At 40.5% G+C, this 21,845-nt stretch overlaps 2 protein-coding genes across 2 annotated transcripts; both read right to left on the reverse strand.

Moving 5' to 3' along the window:
• Positions 1-1,823: 1,823 nt before the first annotated feature.
• Positions 1,824-10,593, reverse strand: chatb (choline O-acetyltransferase b; the record flags this gene model as incomplete). The annotated part of the gene is made up of 14 exons (XM_080048734.1): positions 1,824-2,090; positions 3,207-3,344; positions 3,501-3,563; positions 3,813-3,954; positions 4,070-4,192; positions 4,277-4,405; positions 4,504-4,604; positions 4,687-4,856; positions 5,259-5,436; positions 6,837-7,017; positions 7,330-7,383; positions 8,512-8,630; positions 9,380-9,571; positions 10,549-10,593. 14 exons carry the CDS (start codon positions 10,591-10,593, stop codon positions 1,824-1,826), a joined length of 1,902 nt encoding a protein of 633 aa, XP_079904860.1.
• A 2,360-nt stretch (positions 10,594-12,953) lies between these two features.
• On the reverse strand, positions 12,954-14,519 carry slc18a3b (solute carrier family 18 member 3b; the record flags this gene model as incomplete). The annotated part of the gene is made up of 1 exon (XM_080049388.1): positions 12,954-14,519. One exon carries the CDS (start codon positions 14,517-14,519, stop codon positions 12,954-12,956), a length of 1,566 nt encoding a protein of 521 aa, XP_079905514.1.
• Between the last annotated feature and the right edge of the window lie 7,326 nt (positions 14,520-21,845).

Consider the following 21,845-nt stretch of genomic DNA (forward strand, 5'->3'; position numbering starts at 1 on the left):
AACACTCTCCCTAATACACATCAAGTTCCATTCATGGAAATGTTATCATGGAAGCGGGTAACATTTATTCATCAGGCCACATGAATATTATGCCGTGGCACAATAAATATAACAGACAGATTTACTCACAGGGATAATCAGTTACTTTGTTATGCATCAGACGAAAATGGACAATAACACTGCATAACACATGACAAATATTACATTCTTTAACATGTATCACTCAGATTAGACAGCACTTACACTGAGTAGAAAGAAATCCAATTAACATCGGAGATTAAAACATTAAACATTTATAGAATAGTACCTGTGGCAGTAAATTATAGGAAACAGTTTGCATCACTTTATTTTAAGGCATTTTTGTTACTTACGTGTACCCTTCACCAATATTTTATTATATATTTTATATACACTTTTCATTGGACATATAAAAATACAGGTAGTATGTAAGAATAAACATGCATGTCTCTTATAGTCTTTTCTTTACATACTGTAGATGTTGTACTCGGCTACATGGTTTCACATTCACTTTGGCTGATGATAGATAGAGAGATAGATACAGAACACGTATGGTTCACCTGGACACAGGACAACAAACATCCTCACATTTTCACAGCTGAACACCACTGATTTGATTTTGCTCTAACGTGAACCACCACAGATTGAAACAAGACCTACAATAGAATCCAAGACACAGTACACTTCCAATCGACATTTTTGACCCCCTAAAAAAACCATGCACGAGTCGGGATTCAAATTTTAACGATAATGTTGGATATTTCTGATTATCAAAAATATTTACCATAGTTAAATAAATATTACATTAGCTCCATGCATCATTATAAACTGACTTGGTAAATTGCACATATACCCTCACTGCACTTGCTATTATGTTATTGCACGAAGCACCTACAGTAAAACAACTACATCCCTACCCTCATTCTACCTCTAAGTGCAAATAAGAAGCACTTACATACACATGAACACAGTGGTAGCGTGCAGTCACTGCTGGACTGAGGCTCCTCTTCTATTAACTATTGCTATAATGTAGGCAAGTACGCATACATACAGTACAACTAGATGATTTCAAATGTGCCACAGAAACCATACCACATATGATTTTGCCTCTACACACATTATTCATACCCGGTCCTTTACGTTTGCTGTTATTCAATTATGTCTTTATAATAATATCTTAAAGTGCTGTATCAGACAGACTTCACATACACACAACCTCTTTGGCAACCTTACGGTGTCACTAAAATCAGTAAAGAAAATAACTTAAGCACGTTTAAATGGATCTTGTATAACTGATCTAGTTTGGTGTCAACCTAATACATCATGGCACACACAACGTGAAACAGGTTGGCACGATCACATTTACAGGATGTAATGATTGATATAAGTCACTTAAATATACTGTAGGTATTTTTTTATATTAACACAAACCTGCATCTACTCTGAGTGTAAGATATATACTCTCTGATAGAGGAGCTGCCCCTCACATCAGCGCTACAATGTTACAATGGCTTCAGTTTCCTAAAGGCAGCAGACCAGTTAGTCTCAGTCCACTGGGTTATGTGGGGTTATTGTTGCCCCCAAAATCATTCTGATCTCTACACAAAAAAAGTTTACAATTATTTGTTTACATGTTTTTCTATTTACATATATTAACATTAAGGCATTGCATTTTGTTGTTCAAGAACACTATTGCACAGATCACAAAGATACACTAAGTCTAAAGCTAATGTCTAAGAGTGTTGAGTGGGGCAGCTGAGTGGGCGTGCTATCTCTCTCTCTCACTCACTCTCACACACTATGGCTTACTTCCCTGATTTACGAGGCTGGCCGGCTCCCTGGCTGCTATCAGCCGGTTTGGTAGCTGCGGCGCCACTTCTATTGCACAGGTCCCTGATTTCCAGCAGGCCCTCGTTCAGTACTTTGACGAAGACAGCCGAGCTGGTCTCTGTGTTCTCCCAGAAACTGGACACACAGAAGAGGATGTGGTCCGACTGCGGGTTGTAACAGGCGCCGTAGCCGTTGGGCACCACGGGGCCGTAGCAACAGAACATCTCCACTGTGGTAGGGACCTGGACACAAGAGGACACAGGGTTACACCAGTTTAGCAAGTAAAGATAATGAGCTGTTAATCAGACAATGGCTGTACCAAAGGATTTTTATTATTGCTTTATCAGCTTTTCAGTAACTGCCAGAAAGTGCTCATTGCAAGTTGCCAGAGCCTGTGGTGACTCTTCAAATAGCTTATTCTGTCTAACCAACTGTCCAAAATGTCCAAAAGGTGTGTTTGCATGGACATAACTCCCAATAAGAGTTTTCGTTAAGTATCAATTTACTGTACATCCCACATTATGCACATATAACTTAGCTAAACATAGTCTTTGTTACAGAGGTTAAAAAAAAGAGAAAAACTTTCACTTTGTTTAAGTTAAACACTGACTTCTTTATGCTTTGTGCACCACTAGCAAAAGGCTGTGGTATCTTTCCTCCAGCAATGTCCATAGATAGGTTTAATTGATACTGTTTTATTCACAAGAATACAATGTGTCTATACTTAGAGGTATCTTTCTAGGAATGAGCTTGCAGAGTTATTTTTCTTAAAATGTCAATGCTAAAGATTCCACATTATCTGCCAAGGGTAGAATATAGGTATGGCAGGGTCTCCAATTAAAAAGAAAGACAGACACCTCAAAGCCCTCAGTGAAACAACAGCATAAACTAAATGTGTAATACTAATTAGACTAAGTTTTTTTGTGTTGAAAGTGCACTTTTGCAGTCTCAGTTCCAGTTGGAATGAATACAGTTCTGTGACACTTTTTGAAAGGCTTCTCCCTAGCCATTTATTGACCTAGTGCTGAATACAGTCAAACTTTTGGATATGTGCAAGTGGAAACTGGACCTCAGTTTTGTTGTCTCACCTCAAACTATATACCAGAAACTTGGTAGATTTGCAGTTAGACAAGGAAGTAACATAACATATCACCAGCACCAGTATTTGCTCACCAAATACATTTTTTTTCAAGCCAATTCATAACTTTTCTTTTTGTCCCTGTTGAATAATCCCCGTTTCATCACAGCATCTGTGCTGAGGCAACAAAAAGGTGAAAGATGACCGTTGTCAATCATGGACTTATCGATTTCAAGCCCGAAAACTTTATTAGTTAGTATAGAATTTGATCGAATGTTACCTGACTGGTAGAAAGGATGAACTGGTTACTGGCCAAGTATGTCTCATCACTGAAGATCTCTGGCTTCTCCATGTTGAGCTCCTTTGCGATCTTTAGAAGTCCAAGGAGATGATTGTCTATTGCCATTCCTGTTATAGCCTTGGAAAAAAATAAGAAGTCTAAGTGCCAATGAAGTATTTGCACTACAGAAGGGATTTACCGACCCATTACTGGACCATGCATTGCAGACCATGTTCACTGAATAACCTGGGATATATATAAATGTATAAACTACATATTGTTTACAATACTTACTGCAATTGTATAATCTGTTTGGGCATTAATTGCATTCCTCAGTCTTTTAATTTTTTCTGAATCCTGTTGGAGAAGTGAAAAGAACATTTTAGAAGAAAAAAAGGAGACTCGGAAAATGTTTCACATTGTTCATTACATTTTTTTTTCTTCATAGATCCATTAAATCAGCAGGGAGATTATCTGTTTGAATGGGGACACTGGGTTTGGCATGCCGAGGCAGCCGGTCGCACCTGTTTTATTTAAGCCGACGTGATGAACAGTAATGTGGGAGTTACTCTGTAATTGGGGGTCAAAGTGAGAAAAATGACTCACGGCGAAAGTGGCCCTCTCATCTGTCATGGCCGTGACAAAGGCCAGGGCCTCGGGGGTGGCAGAGCGAATGTTATCAACCCGACCTTCTTGGAAACGGCGAATGGACGCACTTTCATAAGTAGACACGAGCCTCCTATTGCATCTGGGAATATGACAGACATAGCCATGGCAACATCAGCATATTTTAAAGGGCAAAACAATGGCCAAGAGAGTACTTTTTTGAAAATGTGAAACTCTAGATCATGAAAGAACCTTACTTGTAAAATGCAAGTTGTAAGGCAACTTGTATAAACGCATCTGGACTCATCTTCTGTTTTTTGATGAATTCTTTGCCATAATCTTTGAACTTGAAAACATCCATGTCAAGATTATCCACCAGCCTGAAGGAGAAGACAGATGATATGAGATCTGATGTCCATAGAAATACTTATTATTTGCAGAATTTTTTTTTGTGTTGGTTTTGCCTCTGGAGCCTGTCTCCTGATGCTGCTATAAGTCCTTGGATGTTTGGGTTACATTTCCAAAGTAGCCTTCTTGGAGGGGGAAGCTCTCTGACGCTGGACGCTCTCGCCATCTTGGAGGGACTCCCTGTTCTGTTCAGGACAATAACAGTGCTGTTTGACTCAGCAGCATGCATCGAGACGACAGCATTCAATGTATGGTTATATCTTGGTACGATGGGCTATCTTACACGTATTTCATCACATATTCCGAGCACTGCACCAGAACGATTCCCTCGAACGCTGAATGCTCGCACACGACTCCGCATATCCCGTCCATTCCTACAACAAACTGAGAAGATGTGGGATTAGTTAAGGGTTGAAACTCTACTGTAGAGCCATGGAGGATCGGAGTGCCTTGAATGCAGTCCTACCTGCATTGACTTGTCATACCAGCGGTTTGCTCCGTTCTTCTCACGGCCACCACCGTGCAGCATCAGCACGGCTCTGGTGGTATCCCTCGGCTCCAGCCCACTGTGCTCATCCAGACACACCACGCACACACAGCTCTCGATTAGGGCCAGAGAGTCCCTGTTGGTTTGATCTAGACAGAGGAAGGAGATGACATGTTTCTTTTCTTTTTTTCTCAGGAAGTAGTAGCACAGTTGTTTAAAGGACACCTACTATGTAAAATGCACTTTTTCATGTTTTTTTCAACTTTAATATGGCCCGCTGATGTGTTGACAGACTCACAAAGTATGAGAAATAAGAACCCTTTCTAGTTTCCTCCAACTCAACCTTTCTGAAAACATGTGTTCAAAAACCCATCAGATGTCCATATGAGGAAATAAGGGGAGGGGCCACTCCCCCTCATTACCAACATAACTTGGCACTACCTCCAATAGGTAAGCCACACCCCCAGATAATAGAAACCCAAATTACAATTTTGAACCTGGGAATGAGCATAATATGTATAATATATAAAACTTCTGGGACACATTTTTACCTTTTGTTAGTGCATCTCTGGCTTGTGCCCATTCGGTTCTCCCATCAGATGTCAGGATACCGAAAGGAGGATCTCTCTCTTTAGGGTTTTCTGCCATTTTCATGATTTTCTCCAGTTGTGAAAAGATTTCCGTCTCGTTAAGCTGCTTGCTGTTAGCGACTACATCCAACACGAAAAACTAGTGAGAAAAACAGATTACAGAAATCATGTGTTCCTTAACTATCCCATGACCGTATCACCTGATGCAACTTTAACAGTGAATACTGTTGAAGATGTGAGCTTATTGTTACTGTGGTACAGTATTTGAATGACTGAGATAAATAGAACACTAGTAGCAATGACAGGGGGCATATACAGTATAACTAATGTGGCTTCTCTACTGTGATCGTGACCAGTTAAACATGCGTCTCAAGGAACCTCTCAAAGTGGCAGATTTAATCAATGGTAATTTAGTTAACTGCCTGTATAGAGACGGGCCATTCTGTGCCACAGATTGATGGTTCCCAAAAGACCCATCTCCAGGTGAGAGCTCCTGCTATGTCTTTCTCCATCCATGAGGTGGTGGGGGTTTCATACATTTATGGCAATCTCTTTTGAGGATTACCAGTCAGGAGACAAAGATAATATGGTGGTAATGGCGCAGGATACCGATTGTAGACAAGCTGTCTTGGTATCGGTAATTGTGGGAGAAGGCAGGTTAATGAAACAAACGTACACAAATCTCTTCTCGACATCTACAACATTGTTATACCCTGGAGTAAAACCCCGTAATACATGGTCACCAATTTCCTTGCCAAATTCTTTGATTTGCAAAACTAATAACAAAGCGTATAGTTGGATATAGTCTGATTTGGTCAATAAGTAAAACATCTATGTTCAGACCATAGCTGCACTGATAAAACAAATATTAGGTTCAAGGTATTGAAACTTCATGAATGGTAAACTGAAGAAATATTTAATTGATATGATCCAAAAACTATAAAACAACATTAGCTTCCAAAATACACATTTTTGGAAAGCGACTCTCATGAATTTGAAAGTCTTCCAGTTAAAATTCTAATTGCTTTAGGGCAGCTGGGAGAGTCTGGTTTGGAATTGTGAAAAAATGGGCTGTTCTCTCTGTGCTCTCCCTCAAATGTTCCTAGAGCTTGTTTCCAGAAAAATTATATTCAGGAAATGTAAGTTCAGTGGGTTGGAGTTTGACTTTTTAATTCCCCTTTATCTTTTTCATATTACATACAAACATGTCTATTGCGGTTAAGATGCTCAGAATAGTCCCTTTCTCTGAAGTCTGATGAAGGAATAGTGTATCTGCACTAGAGGCCAGTATTGCTGCATGTAGTGTTACATCCACCACATCTCTGGTGTCAAAAAAAAAGGTCATGGTTTATTTCGGACATGAGGTACTGAGCGTTTTGGAGAACAACTCTAACCTTTCAGCAACTATCGTTCAACTGAATGTAATATTTAAACATCCTTATGTTGACTCATATGTTCTCTCAAATAGACAGGACAGGCTGTCTCCAGTTAATAGTGTGATGGAGTGTGAAAAGTCTCCTCAGAGGCCTTCGTCCTGACCTGGTTCTTGCATGCCACGAGGATGTGCTCCGGCGCTGAAGAGGTTGCTTTCATCTGGACCTTCAGTGCATCAGTCTTTAGCCCCGGGTAGCGGTAGGAGGTGAACATACGGTAGTACTGCTCCATGCACAGAGGGGTACCGGCTAGCTGGCCTCGAGCAAAATCCACTGGCAGCGCTCGCCTGAGAGACAATAATACACATTACCTTTTTTATTTTTTTTTACATTTCTATGCTTTATTGGACAGTTAGGAGAGACACAAGTGAAATAGAGCAGAGAGGGGGATGACATGCAGAGAACGACCACAGGCTGGATTCGAACCCGTGGTCTGAGCCTCTATGGGCGGGCGCTCTGACCACTACACCATGAGCGCTCCTTACACACATTACCTTTGACTTTACTCTACGGACATACCATAGATGAATTAAAAGGACATGCAGTTGGATTCAGAAGGTTGCAGGGTGACAGGTCATCTGTTACAATTTTAAACTTACGCATCAATGAGAGCCTTATAGTCCAGCACTCCTCTGATGAGACGAGCGGCAAATCTGAAAAAAGTGAGAAGTTTGGAATTAGAAAAAGACCAGGGTTCAGTTTGCCGAAAAACACAGAACACACAGGCCGAACCGGCCGGTGATTATAATTAGATGTACTCTCATCTCCCAAAGGACCTACAGTAATCACATTGTGGTAAATTAGTAGGATACAGTGGGTGAGCTGTGTGTGTTTATCTGCGTTCGTAAGCGAGAGAGAGAGAGAGAGAGAAAGAGAGAGACAGTCTATGTGTGTGAGTGGGCGGTGTGGGCAAATAGGGAAAACACAGAGCCCTGTCAGGTCTCATGATGTGTGTCATTTGTCTCAGTGTTATTACGTGCATAGCCGGATCAATAGAAAGGAGGCGGTAGCAGCACAGCGCACCACACCCCTGAACGGGGCCTGACTAGCAGTCTCTGTGGAGAGCTTGGTTCTGTCACTCCCAATCTAATAAGTGTCTGTGTCAGTAGATTACCAGCTCCCGGGGTTGCTCTGGAAATATTCAGTTAGCGCAGCACGAGATGACAAAAGCTAATGCTGAGTTACAGGGTTTGATGGTTCTGGTGTGATGTCTGCTGGGGGCCACGGCTCGTTTAATAATGGGGAAGAGGTTTGACCAGTGATTTTCTCCGGATCTTAATCTGAGTCTTTGCCTAGTGGGTAGAACATAAACCCTGTCAGTGGCTACACAAATTGGTGGTGTACTGTGTTCTGTGTATTGTCAGTGATAGTGTCAGTGCCTTTAAAAACTTGGTCTTTGGATTATGGGAGTATTATGTGATATGGGAATTTAAGTACTTCTTCCTAAGTATAAGATGTCCTACATGTACCGAAACTACTTCCAAGTTGTTGTAGAACGTGTCATAGCGCTTCAGGCTGTTGGTTTTTCAATGCAGGTGTACAGTAACAGCGATATTGGAGAACAAGGGTTCTGAAAGAATTAGTCATGGTTGTGAAGATTTGCTTGTTTTCTGTGTCTTATGTGAAAGGGAACTAGACAGGTTGAAGTATACATTTGTTTGGGACAAAACTATCTTATTACTCACCAAATCTTGAAAAAAGAATCATGAGAGAGGAGGTTGGATAAAGCTCAAACACTCGGCACATGCAAACGCCTTGAATAGTAGCAGTCCAACACAAACCTGATGGCATCTTTATGGTCTCTGAATGTCTGCTTAGGAAACACCATGACGGGACTGGAGTTGACCGGGAGGGCCAACCTGTTGTTCAAGTACATGTCCTCCAGCCAGTAGTCACAGACCTAAATACAAAAACACAGGGACGCTTATTGAGAAATGTTGGTTTGTTAAGCGCTTTGGACACAAGTTATTACCTTCAGAGTTGAGAAAGTTAAAAAAATAAAAGGAAAAATACCATCACAGTGCATCACTGCCGGATGAAAAAAGAAGAGTGGGAGAGAGTGGGTGTGAGAGTGAGAGCGTGATAGATTTCACTGGGCTGGATGAGTTGTGGAGCGAGCGATCACGCAGACGCACCATGAGAGATTGAAGCAACAAAGGACAAGTGTGTATAGGCTCAAATAAATCTTTGTCACCAGGTGTTTCACTTGTATTTTTATTTTTTAGGTATGGGTTTTATATTATTTTCATCTCGGAGACGAAATATGAGGCAATATTAATTTTTCATTGTTAGACATAAACGGAGTAGATGCAGAGTTCAATATCTTATATTATTATTATTATGAAAAAAGAAAAACAAAGCTGATGGTGAGTACGGATACTGTTCTGTAAAAGGTCCAATTCAATAAACAATTACAATCATAATGAGTGATATAAACAGCATTCTAAGCTAAAGAAAAGTTCACTGGACAATGATTTTGCAGTTTTCCAAATGTACGTTTTGATAAACTAGAAAAGGGTATAAAGGGGAGACACAACCAACTGCTCTTGAAGGCTATTGAAACCAAAACATCTTTATTGATACAGGGGGAAAAAAAGGAAAGAAAACGGATCTGTTTTTGTTTTTTATCTTGTAGATCTAAGTGTTTACCCAGTTGGTTGTCTTGTCCCTCCTCTCTAGAAGCTTCTTCTGCAGAACCTCTCCGACGCCCCCCGGAGCCCCAAACTTCTCGGCGACGGCCTTAGTTTTCTTAAACTGCTCGTCCTTCACCAAGTGTTGGACGCACTTCAAGTACGTGTCCATGGTTTGTTTCAGTGGCGGCACGGGGACCTTAGGCAATACCTGATGTCGTAAAAAAACAACAGATTGGTGTAAAATACTCATAACGAGTCATTAAAGGACAGCAGCTGTTCTGGCATTTCAATGTCTTTTTTTCCCCCTCGATTCGCAGAGGGTTCGTTATTTAACCGTCTTATTCCCTCACATGTTTTCTTCATGCTTTTAGGATTTGAACCCCTGAGTTAATAATTTATCCTAAATGCTTCCAGTGTTTTTCTAGTCCCACAGCCCCGTGGGACTATAGAAAACACTCTTGTGCTAATTGATTATCTTTTCTGTGTGATGTTTGATCATTTGCATGATGGCACTGTTAATAACCCAATATGTTAATTCAGACCAGAACATTGGAATTGTAAATAAGTAGTCTAGCTGTGGATACCTGGAAATGGGGAGAGTGCAGACATGTTATTAAGTAATAGAAGAGTTTTTTTTTTTTTTTACTTTTATTTGAGTGGTTTTATAGTTTTACACATAGGGACAAAAAAACAGAATAAGTAAACATACAATACATACACAAGACTCTCCCTTCCCCCTTCCCCCCTACAGCTCATGTCGTAGCCTTTCCACATGTAGAATGCCCACCATTTCCCTCAGCCAGGTGTCAAACTGGGGGGCCAAGTCTAATCGAAGCGTTTTAAACAAACTAAATACAACACATTCTGAACTGATCCATTATAATAACATCCATTACTGTCACAGTGTTAATTGAATGACCCCCTACAAAAAAATACATTTACTGGGGAAGTGTCTGGAATAAGGCTTTGCATCCCTAGAAAATGGAAGGGCTTCTATCATTTTCGCCCCTAGCGGCCAATTGGCGTAAGTGCAGCGGTCCGTGGTGCTGAAATTCAGCTGGTCAAATTATGCCAACTTCAGAACCTTGGACAGCGACAGCGCTCAGTTTTAAAAAGTCAAGGAATGATCGTTGGTGTAAAGAAAAACACGTTTCACTTGAGAAAAACAATGAAAGGTTTTCATACTTGGCTGTCGTGGCCTCTGCTCGTCTCTTTCTCCATGATTGGCATCTTTGCTGTCCAATTTAGTCGAGGGAAAATAACATGGAAACCCTGTAGACGCGGTCTGAGCACAGCCTTCCCAGCACGAAGCATGTTGAGACAATTGAGAAAGACAAACAATACGTTAAAGGAATGTATGCCTGTTGCACGATGGAGCTACATGGTGCAGTCTGAAAGAGAGACAGCAGGCTTCCATTTTTCATCCTGTTGCAGCTTAATGCAATTTGCTGCATGCCCTTGAATTCCTGCTGTGCCTCATTGCTCCCTGCATAGAGATGTGCATCTGAAAAATGGCTTTTGTCTCTATTTCAGTCATAAAAGTTTCATTTTTAATTTTTCAGCTAAAAGCTGAAAATAAGCTTTTAGGCAATACAAGTGGAGAGCAAAAATCACATACTGTATGTCAGTGAATGTCCCTATCTTAAGACATTTTAATACAATAATGTAGGCCAATATATAAAAGTGTAGATAATTCTGTAGCCTTTGATGCAAGTTGGTTTGATTGAAAAAGAGTAAAATATGGATTGACTGGAAAACTTTTCAAATCTTATTTTCAATGCAAAGTGGACTCAAAGTAGTTTGAAGTCGAGTATTCTTTGTCGTTGTGCGTCAACGAAGCTCAAACAGTGGATCATACGCTTTTAATAAACACAGCATTATCCTTTTTATATTATAAAGAACTGAAACTAAATTATGATTAACTATAATGAAAGTTTGGGGGGAAAAAAGTTTCCATACCTGTTTAGCGCACCACTGAAGAGGTCAGAGAAGTGTGTGGTGGAAGTTCACATTGCCTCCCACGCCGTTCACGCCGTGAAATCCCATATTAGTGTAAAACTCGTCCGTGCCGGCGCTGGGCTGCTCCGCCGTCCCTTCGCCTCGCCATAAGGCTGTGACTTCACGTGAAGGCGCGCCTTGAAAAAGATGCTGAAGGTGTTTGCGTCCACCTACTCCCCCGAGGCAAGAAAACTCCTCCCATCGAAATCTATTCGCAGAACTTATTACCTAACAGCTTGCTTGTCTCCCCCCCCCCCCCCCCCGCCCCCACCCCACCCCTTCTTTGCCCACTTCCGATAATAATTTTGATTTATAAAAAAGCAGTGAGAGTCGGTTTTTGGGGTGTGTCGTTCATAGGTCCAGCGGAACGACATGAGATGACATTTACGGTGATGTTCAGATTTACGTTTCCTGCAGTTTTTAAGACTGTCTTTAGAGAGTAGGCTACGGGATGCAGAAAATTGCACATAAAAGCTGCAGCCTAATTTTCGTAACTTGCGCAGCTGGATCAGTTTATTTGTATTTTTTTTCCAATGTGAATAATGTGCGCTTCCTCAGTCTTTCTGGGCGTGTTGGTTGTGTGAGAGCTGTGACTTCAAAGGTCTAAATTGAACTGTTCTAGTCATTATTTTTCATATGTTTTCCCCCTTTTTCGTACATAATGGAATCCCAAATGAAATGTGTATTTTTCATCTATGATGTTTTGATATATCTTGAAGGGTAATATGGATTGTTATCACTATTTTAATAGATGAGTTAGGGAATCACTTCTTTTGTTTTTATTCATTTGAATCTTATAAGAATGAAATCACCACTGTGTCACAGATTCAAATAGAGATTTATTAAAACGACAATTGATAAATGAATACATATTTGTGCATCTTAAGAAGACTGACTTCATTAGCTACGTCTCGACAAAACGTTTCATACATACACTCAGGCGCACGCACACAAACGCATACACTTTGTAGAGGTCGTATGATTTAACAATTTACATTGTGCATATATCCACATATGTACAAAATCCATTTATTATGATACATGTCATTTCAAACAACGAAAAACAACAACATTTGAATGAATTAAAAATGTTTTACAAACAGGCCCACTTCAAAGTTGAAATTTGAAGGGAGAAAGGGGAGAAAATAAAATCAGGCCTTTGATGTGCAAGTAAAAAAAGTATTTTCAGAGACTAAAAATATAGGCTATTTTTGTGTAAGGAGGAAAATGTGCTCTTTATAGTTGGTCCCATATAATCTTGTACGCACATTTATCTATTTATATCTTTTTTACAATACTCAGTGATACACACATTCAACAGTAGTTGATAAATCTCTCACAAAACTCCAGTTATACGTCCATGACAAACGCTACATAGACTTGTTCGACACAATTAAATCACAGTCAAAAAATTATAAAGAAAAAGAAAACTTTGGAAAACGTGTCACATAATCATGATTTTTGTGAATGGGTGTTTATATTCCACATTAAAAGTGTTTTTTTTTAAATCACGACTATAAACAGCCTGCCTCATTTCCAAATCTCTCCAGGGGGGAATGTGCTATCGGGGTGGCGGTCAGATTGTGGCTGGTCTAAGTGTACTCCGGACCGGACGATTCTTCTGACATTGACCGTTGTGCTCTAAAGGGGTCAAACCCATTCTCATCTACCGGCAAGCTATTCCCTGAAGTACTGTAGCCCTTCTTTTTGGCTCTCCTCTCCTCCATCTTGATCGTATCGTACAGCCCCTGTGGAGCCTCCTCTAACAGGTTATCTCTCTCCGAGTAGGACGGTTTCATTTGGCACACGTTGCGCAGCAGAAGCAGTGCTGGCGCGTAAAGCACATTGACGAGGCCCATACCCAGATTAAGTTGGACGAACCCCGCAGTGTGCACTATCTGGCCGGCTACTATGGGACCCATAGCGTATGCGACAGAATAGGAAATATCTGCTATAGCGTAAACACTACCATACACCGAAACGTGACGCACGTCAACTAAAAATGCAAGTGTGGGCAGCAGGGCAGTGTCTACCAGTGCAATGCCGAAACAAATGCCGCACAAAGGCGCGATTAGCTGCCCAAAAGTTTTGCATGCGGGGACTGTGCAGGAGCTCGCCCCTATGATCACCATACCCAGAGCTCCGTAAAACCACTGCAAATGTGGATGCTTTGATGCCAATTTAACCGTTATGTAAACACCGAGGACGTGAGGGAAGAAGGCTGGGAGCCAGGTGAGTCCCATCTCCCACTGAGAGGAGTGCATGGTGGTCTCCATCCAGTTGGCTATGGTGGGCTCTAGAAAGGCCAGGGGGATGTTGCACACCGTGAGCGCCCCGGCCACCACGGCTATGTACGGGTCAATCATGAGTCTGTATATGGGGGTGCCAACCGGCATGTTCTCTCTAGTCCTGCTGGAGAACGGCTTGATCACTATCAGCACCAGGAAGCCGTCTACCAGGCAAATGCAGGCGAGCACGATGAAGGGCACCTTCTTGCCCACGAACTCGTACAGGACGCCCCCGAAAGGAGGCGCCACCAGGCTCCCGAAAGAGATGAACGCCAGGGCGATACCCAGCGCCCTGCTTCTCTCTGCCTCCTCCGTGTATTTGTCAGCTATCATCGCGATCCCAGCGGTGTCCGCGAAAGCAGAACCGAGACCCTGCAAACTTCTGGCCGCAAAGAGCGTCGCATAGTTCTCCCCGAAAGCAAATATGCAGGTGGACAAGAACATAATAGTCAGTCCAATAAAAAGTGGAATGTCATATCCGACCCGGTCTATGAAAGTTCCCGTCAGCGGGTTAACTAATAGCTGCAGGATGGCTTTGGATGCAAAAAGTACTCCTATCTGGACATCTAAATTGTTCTTGGTGCTTTTGTCTAGGCTTGTGCTGTTGAATGAAGAGTTGTTGGGGTGTATCACTAGGTGGACGTGCGCTGACTGCTCACGCTCTAGCTCGGCAAGGTAGTCTGGGATAATTGGTACGATAACCATGTAGAGCATATTGTCCAGCAGGAGAGCCACGCAAACAATTACTAATATGATCCGTCTTTGCTGACAAGGGTCGTTGATCGCGTTTCCTAACTTCTTGGTTCTTTCGCTCAGTTTGATGGCGGCTGATTTGACCAGCCCGCCGGGCGATCCTCCTTCTCCATCCATGGTGTGATTTTGTTTTGTTTTGTTTTCTTGTAATTATTAAGAAAAAGATTTTCGATTAAAAGAGTTGTAGTTGTGCTTTGATCGCGTCTGCTGTCGGTCTTTTCAGCACCTGGGATTTACTCACGGGGGTTTTCTCTCTACATTGACGTGAGGCTATCCGTCCTCACCTCGCCTGTGCGTAAAGGGAGAGGCGAAGAGGAACTTGGCTGCTTCATCGGTGAAGATGGCTTTCCTCAGCTTCCTCAACTTGTCCGCGCCTCAGCCACATCCGATGTTGTATCATGATCTCCCGAGAAGTGACGTGGGAAACTGGTAGAAATCCTGCAAGGTGCAGAGGTTTTCGGCCACTATTATCTTACATGGCAAAGTTAGTTTCGAGCGTATTTTGTTACTTATTTGCAACACGTAAGACGCTCAAACGCTCCCGTCTCTGTGTCCATAGACCTCCTTTCACCTGTGGCACTTTTGCGCTGCGCACTGAGACCACCAGTGACTTCGTGGCCATTGGTGCACATTAACCCGCAGGTTTCGGCGCTATTTTAGTGCCTTTTTTCCCCTCCTCTCCTCTTTTCACCAAGAGCTATGACGCATCACCAGCTTGCCCCCAACTGGATCCCTTCGCCACAAGCCTCTTTTATGTTAATTTCCAACCATGGCAGCAATCACTTCAGCCAATAAGAGCCAGTGGGCACGACATCACGACCCCTCTACCAGAGCATTGAAAAGAAAAAAGGGATTTCTTATTGTGAATGTCCAGTTTGTGACTCTTGCATTTGATGTTAAGGAAGACAATCTTCAATGTTCTTATATAAACGCAGAATTGTATAGCGCACGCGCACAGCTAAGATATTTGCAATAATACATCTTTACCTAAGAAAATCTCTCTATTAATCTCAAGATAAGATACGCACAGTTTACACAAGTAGGCGTTAGACAGGCACAGACATTTGGTTCTTGTCCTTAGCCTGATACATTATTCTAAAGAAAGGCTTTAAACAAACAGCATGGTGTACTGCAGTACAGAGAAGAGCTGACCCATTTGTTATTTTTTCACATCATTATATTGAGTTTGGATCTTTTATTGTGATCAAGATCACCTACGTTCAGGTGTAACACCTGATAGAGCTGCAGAACTGGAACTCTACCTTAATCAAGTAAAACCAGATATTAAAATAACTCATCAGCTTATTTCTCGATCTGTCTGCTCTGCTTGACCTTTAAATCAGAGATCAGAAAGAATCCAAATCTTGTAGTGACAAACCCATGTTCTTGTTGTTCTTGTTGTTTCTCGGCATTATGTCCCACTGCTGTTCGCACGATACTGTCTATAGATTACCTGCTAATAAAACAACCTGAGCAGCACTGTGACGTATCACGTATCCCTCTTTTAATCTTTGAACTTTATAGTTGTTGGCCTTTTTTTTCCCTTCAGACGAGTTGCAGGCCTATATCACCGCTCTTAAGAGATTATGAGATTTAAGGACGATGAATGCACACTATTTCAACAAGTTATATATACAAACCAGGTCAAAAGAAACATGCCTTGACAAATTTAGATTATTCCCACTGAAAATAGATGTTTTTGGAAATGAAAACAGTTGTGAAACGTTGTTGAAGCTCTAAAAAAAATCACGCCCGTACATTCATTAGCTGCTTAAGAGAAGTTTGTCAAACTGTGTACAAGAAAATAATTCATGAACCACTAGGGAGTTTAGGAAATTTCAGCACCACGATGCTGCGGACAGCTCCCTTCACCACACATGAGAGGAATGTTCCCCCTCACTCGGTGAATGAAAAGAAAAACACCGGTTTATGTCGTTCAAATTTAGCCAATAAGGAATCAAAATATGTCAATTAAGCAGCGTGTTCACATAATAACTATTGCACGCTGCACTTATGTTCTGAGATGGAATCTTCCCAAACGATACGGAGAATCCGAGGGAGCCTTTTTTATTTTAACACGAAACACCGGCGACACCTTGTGGTGGCAATCTCAAAGTACACCCATCAATTATAATAATAATAATAAAATAAAATAAAAACTGCATTATTACTTCAACTTGGTGATACTGCCCGTGGATTTAAGAAGAACATGATTGAAACCATTACAACCAGTGTAACTTACGTGATCATTAATAGCTTAGAATTACGTTTAGATACTTTTCTGATATCATTTACTTTTCCTTCTTTCTTTCTTAATCCTTTTTTAAGATTAGTTAATTGTATCATGTTGTAAATAATAATAACATCAGAACCATGTTAAAATTGTAAAAGGCTTGCCCGTTTTTTTTTATATATATTTCTTAACTACATAGTTGTTGCCGACAGAGGGCAGTGAAGACTTGCAAATAGGCTACCAAATTTATTATTTCATGATTTGACTGGAAATTACCAAAGAACCCACACCAAAATTCAAAACAAAGGACTGGAACTTCCATATATATATATGTATATATATATATATATATATATATATATATATATATATATATATATATATATATATATATATATATATATATATATATATATATATATATATATATATATATATTAATGTTTTTCTGATGATATAACATAGTATAAACTGTTTGTTTAAATAAGTAATATTCGTGAAAACAGCAACAAAAACTTAAATTATGATTATTTGAAAAATATTAGTTGCAGGAATTTCAACCTATGTCAATCTGACAAAATATACATGCATATAACATACTTTACCAGTACTCATAGATTTGTCCTATTAAAAAATAAAGTTTGGGAACTTAAGATTCACTAATACTGCAACTAAAATCATTATTATTAAGATGACTAATCAAATGAAAGTTTCACATGCTATTTGTAGCATTTTCCAACTTTACGTGGCCTTATCTGTCACAATGTATTTTTATTATGTTAGTTTTCTACCGAATGTGGCATGTGCTGCTGAAGTACTTTAATTACAAGCGTTAGCATTATTTGTGCTACAGCCCTAGCAAGCGAGCATCTTTTTATCCCCCCACCCCCCAAGTTGTTTATATCAACACTTAAAATGATTACAGTCACAGTGGAGGGGGTGTTTCCAGTGCGTTCAGTGGATGATTTGATGCTTAAAAGGCAACATTAATATACCAACAGAAGGATTAACGCCCCACACGAAAATAACTGCCCAATTTCACTAATGAGAGGCTTGGCACAGCAGCAGCCGAGCTCTCCCCCACAGCCACGCTACAGTGTTTGTGTGTATTTATAGAATGCACACGAGTGCAGAGATGTGACTCCAGAGATCCTCTCTGCTAACTCATTGTAAAGTCTGCAGGAGTTCAAAGTGCCAGTTTTGTCCTCTCAGGTGTGGATGGTGGCTCGACCTTTGGTGTCAAGACAACATGAGAGAGGTTTAATGAATGAGACCAGACCAGGAGAAAGACCAGTGACCCAAAATATCATCCAACCAGTTCTGGCAATAATTCTTTTAAGCTATAGTGCGTAACTTCTGTTGCCCCCATGAGAAATTCTGAGTTATTACAACAACACTGTCAGAGCATTTACATGGAGGTAAGCCTTCGGTGAACACACATGGATTTTATACCTTCTGCTGTACGTCCAGGTTTTTTCTTAGCAGTAGAATCATCAACTGAAACCTTTCGTGGGTGCTTCTTGGGCTCCTGCGCCAGTGTCAGGGAGCGACACCAGTTTGTAAACACTGCCATACTGAGAGATACAGAGAGAGTTTAATGGAGCTGATAGGCTTATTTCACTTTGTGTCAACTAATTTGGCAATGGCTTGGATGTAACCAACATTCGTTTATATGAAAAAGATACACGTTATAGCTTAAAAGTTGATTTCAAGAGAAATCCACAGGAGACTCGTCACACCACTTCTGATTGTGTTCAAATCAGTATCAGTTAACGGTGGTGCACGAAAAATAATTATGGCTTATGAACATTCACATGGAGTTTTTTTTTGTTTCATGTGACTTCTGTCCTTCCACTCATCTAATCCGACCTGCAAACTGTAATGTGCGTTGTTTAATGTAGGATTAACCCTGACCTATCCTTTTCTGATAAGTGGCTTTTACCTTTGACCCGGATTGTCTTTTTACATGTGAGTGACAACACCCTCTCGTCAGGATTATCAACCATTGTGCTTTTTGAGCAAATATGAAGTTGAACATTAACTTGGGAGTTGGTGCAAACAGTGTTTCCCTCGATTGACCTCAGTGATCTACTTTATCTACTAAGCAAAGTCTGTTTTGCTTTGTTTATGTTTTTCTTTCCCAAATTGTAAGCCAACAGGCATCGGATCTTGTGCGCTTTAACAGATCAGCACTCTGTGTTAGAGAAAGTGCTGTTCAACCATAATCCTTTTTTTAAAAATGAAAATGCATTTTAGATGTCTGCAGAAATCTAATCCAGCCGCAGTGGATGGCACTTTTTTTACACCAATTACAAAATCTATAACCTCAAAAAGGTTCAGAGTAACCTTAACTCTAAATGACAGATTATCTTTAATGTTATTTTGTACTGTTTTGAAAATATGAGTCATAATCTGTTTTTGGGCTATGTAACTATATTTGATGAGGTCATATTCTAAATGTTGTTTCTACCTGATTTCTACCTTGCCTCTTGCTTTTATATCAGTCGTATCCCCGGTGTTTTTTTTATACAGAGGCTCTGTCAATGTGGCATCACTTCCGGTGTGCACTGGATTGTGGGTCAGGAATCAGCCAAATAGCTTGCTGATTTTAACACTAAAAATCTTGGCCGGATGTAGTAGACATCCAGGTATTTTGAAGCATACTAAATCTGACAACAAGAATTGGGACATCCTAAATCTTTTTTCTACCCTTGGATACTGTGGGTAGGGCGGGTTAAACAGTTCAACAGTTTTACTGCTAAACTTGATGTTGGTCAAAGTTGGGGGAACTCCTGACCTCAGTAATTCAATGTTTCTGGCTACGGCCCTGCTGATGGTCAAAATCCTGACTGGGATGGAGTTAATCCCTCTGAACATGTCACATGTGTACCCATGTGTGGTGGGGCTACAGTTTGTGCTGAATAATGTTTTTCATGACAGATGTGTTTGTTTTTACACCGTCTGTGCGTGTCTAGGGTTAGATTTAACACACTCATCGTGACTATTCAAGCTCTGCCCGGAACAACTTCACATTGCCTCGTGGGTAGATGGGTTGTTGTCACATTTAGTTATTTAAAATGTGTTAAAAGACTCAAAAGCTCAATGAGACTATATCGGTCTGTGACAAATTGTCCCTTCTTTCTTCCCTTGAGCTTGTCGCTATTATTGCTGCCCTCTATCCATAGCTCTGGCTGAATTGGATCACTAGCCCACACACCGTCTTATAATCAGCCGTCAGTGGCAGGGATGACTGTTTCCAAGAATTCAATGCTAATCTGTTGGATTCCTCAGTCTATCCTGACAAAACCCCTGATCATCAGAGTTTATCAAGAAGCAGATTATGCACAACATTTTAATCTGCTAATGAGAAGGGCTTTGTGGCAAAAGACATCCGACACCAAAGAGCTGGCAGCAAAACATTATCCAGTCAGCTTGTTTTTTTACTATTTCTTCTTCCTCTTTTTTATAACTCAGCTTGTTGTCTTATACTTTTTACTTTTTCTACACAAAATTTTAAGAATAAATATTTCATGCAAAAATACAAAATACAATGGTGTGAACTAAATGTATGGGTCTCCTATGTTATGTAATGTAACAAGTGTCTACAGCTATGCTAACAGCTCTGTGAGACTGTAATCCAAATGCTAATATCAGTCAGCATCACTCAAAACCACAAATCAACCTTATGGTAGCCCAACAGGAATCCATGAATTATTTATTTCTGGACCAAAGTGGTGGACTAAACGACACCAACTGATTAACATCCCAAGAGCTATGCCACTAGCATGGCTAATATAATAAGAGTTTGCTTTGATTTCAAATGAATGACTTTGAGTTGTGCAAGCATTACGTTTTGTCAACAACAAAAAACATAAAGTCACACATTTTTGTACTGTCCCAATTTAACTGCATTCCCTTCAGGCCATGTTCTCCCCAATTTGTGCAATGACCATCTTAAGTGATGCCTTCATAAAATAATGCATCATTGCTGCTATATGCTGATTACACTGGAATATAAGGGGTACAAACCACATGTTTATTACCAAGGTAAGTAGTCAACTGGACTTTTTTCTGGATTGCTCTAAACCTGCGCAACTGTCGCTCAGTACGGCCGACCCCTTTGGGATGCCTGACACAGACGTCCGTCACCTTGGAGGTCAGTGTGACAGACTTTGTCTCACTGTGGCTTATTTCTGGAATGCATGCATATAGCAGCTCAGAGATCAAAATGCTGTCTGATCTTGACATTGCCTTAAATGTGGTTCATATTGAGAAAAAACTGAATGGCGTGCATGTTATCTAGATAAATTGGTACAACAGAGAAACATATATTTAATGGTGGTATTACCTATGTTGACGCCATGATACTTATTTGATTCAGCAGGGGTTGAATTCCCAAAAACGGTCATCCAACCTATCTAATGTACTGTGGTGTCTGTACTCATGCACATGGACAGAAATATAGACAAGGCCAGAGTTTGAAATGTGTCTTACTAGAAAGTGTTGTGCTTTAGTTTTATTTTTTTTAAACAACTCAGCAAAATGTAAAATATTGAGATACTGCTAAATAAATTCCATCTGTGGAATCTTAGCTACAGTACACCCTCACATTTTAATATGAATAGCTCAAAGGTAAGGCAATATGAGATAATGTGAAAGAACTGCTTGCTTAGAGGAGTGCTTTAGATCACTTTGCCTCTGGTGTTGACTATTGCATAACTGCATAATGCTGTTTGAACACAGTGAATGCTTCCTTACTATGTATAGACGTTACATCCCCTCAAACTCTCTTCCCAACCAAAACACTATTGATTAATCTGCTTAGTAAAGGCCGTGTCGTGAGAGGACATTCTCTGCACTCTGTTCAGCTTCGTACTTACAACAGCTCAGCAAATCAGGTATAAGTAGACAGAGTATCAATAGAGGAGCAGCATCATGATGTGTTTATTGTAAGTTGTCTGACACGGACGGAGGAGCAGTGCATGTCAAATACAAATTGTTGTAAAAGGATTGCAATCGTTTGAAAACTGATGAATTGCCTGTGACACACTTTTCACACAAATCCCTGCGTGAGGCTGAATGCAGAGGCTGACCTGAGTTTCAGCTACTGTCCACATGTAAAAACAATACAACTGTACACTTGTAGATGTTTACAGCACTTAACCGATAGTATGAGGCACTTATCATGAGAAGAAAGTATAGCTTTGGTA

This window comes from Ammodytes marinus (assembly GCF_949987685.1).
Source record: "Ammodytes marinus genome assembly, chromosome: 20".
In the NCBI taxonomy this organism is placed as follows: Eukaryota; Metazoa; Chordata; class Actinopteri; order Uranoscopiformes; family Ammodytidae; genus Ammodytes; species Ammodytes marinus.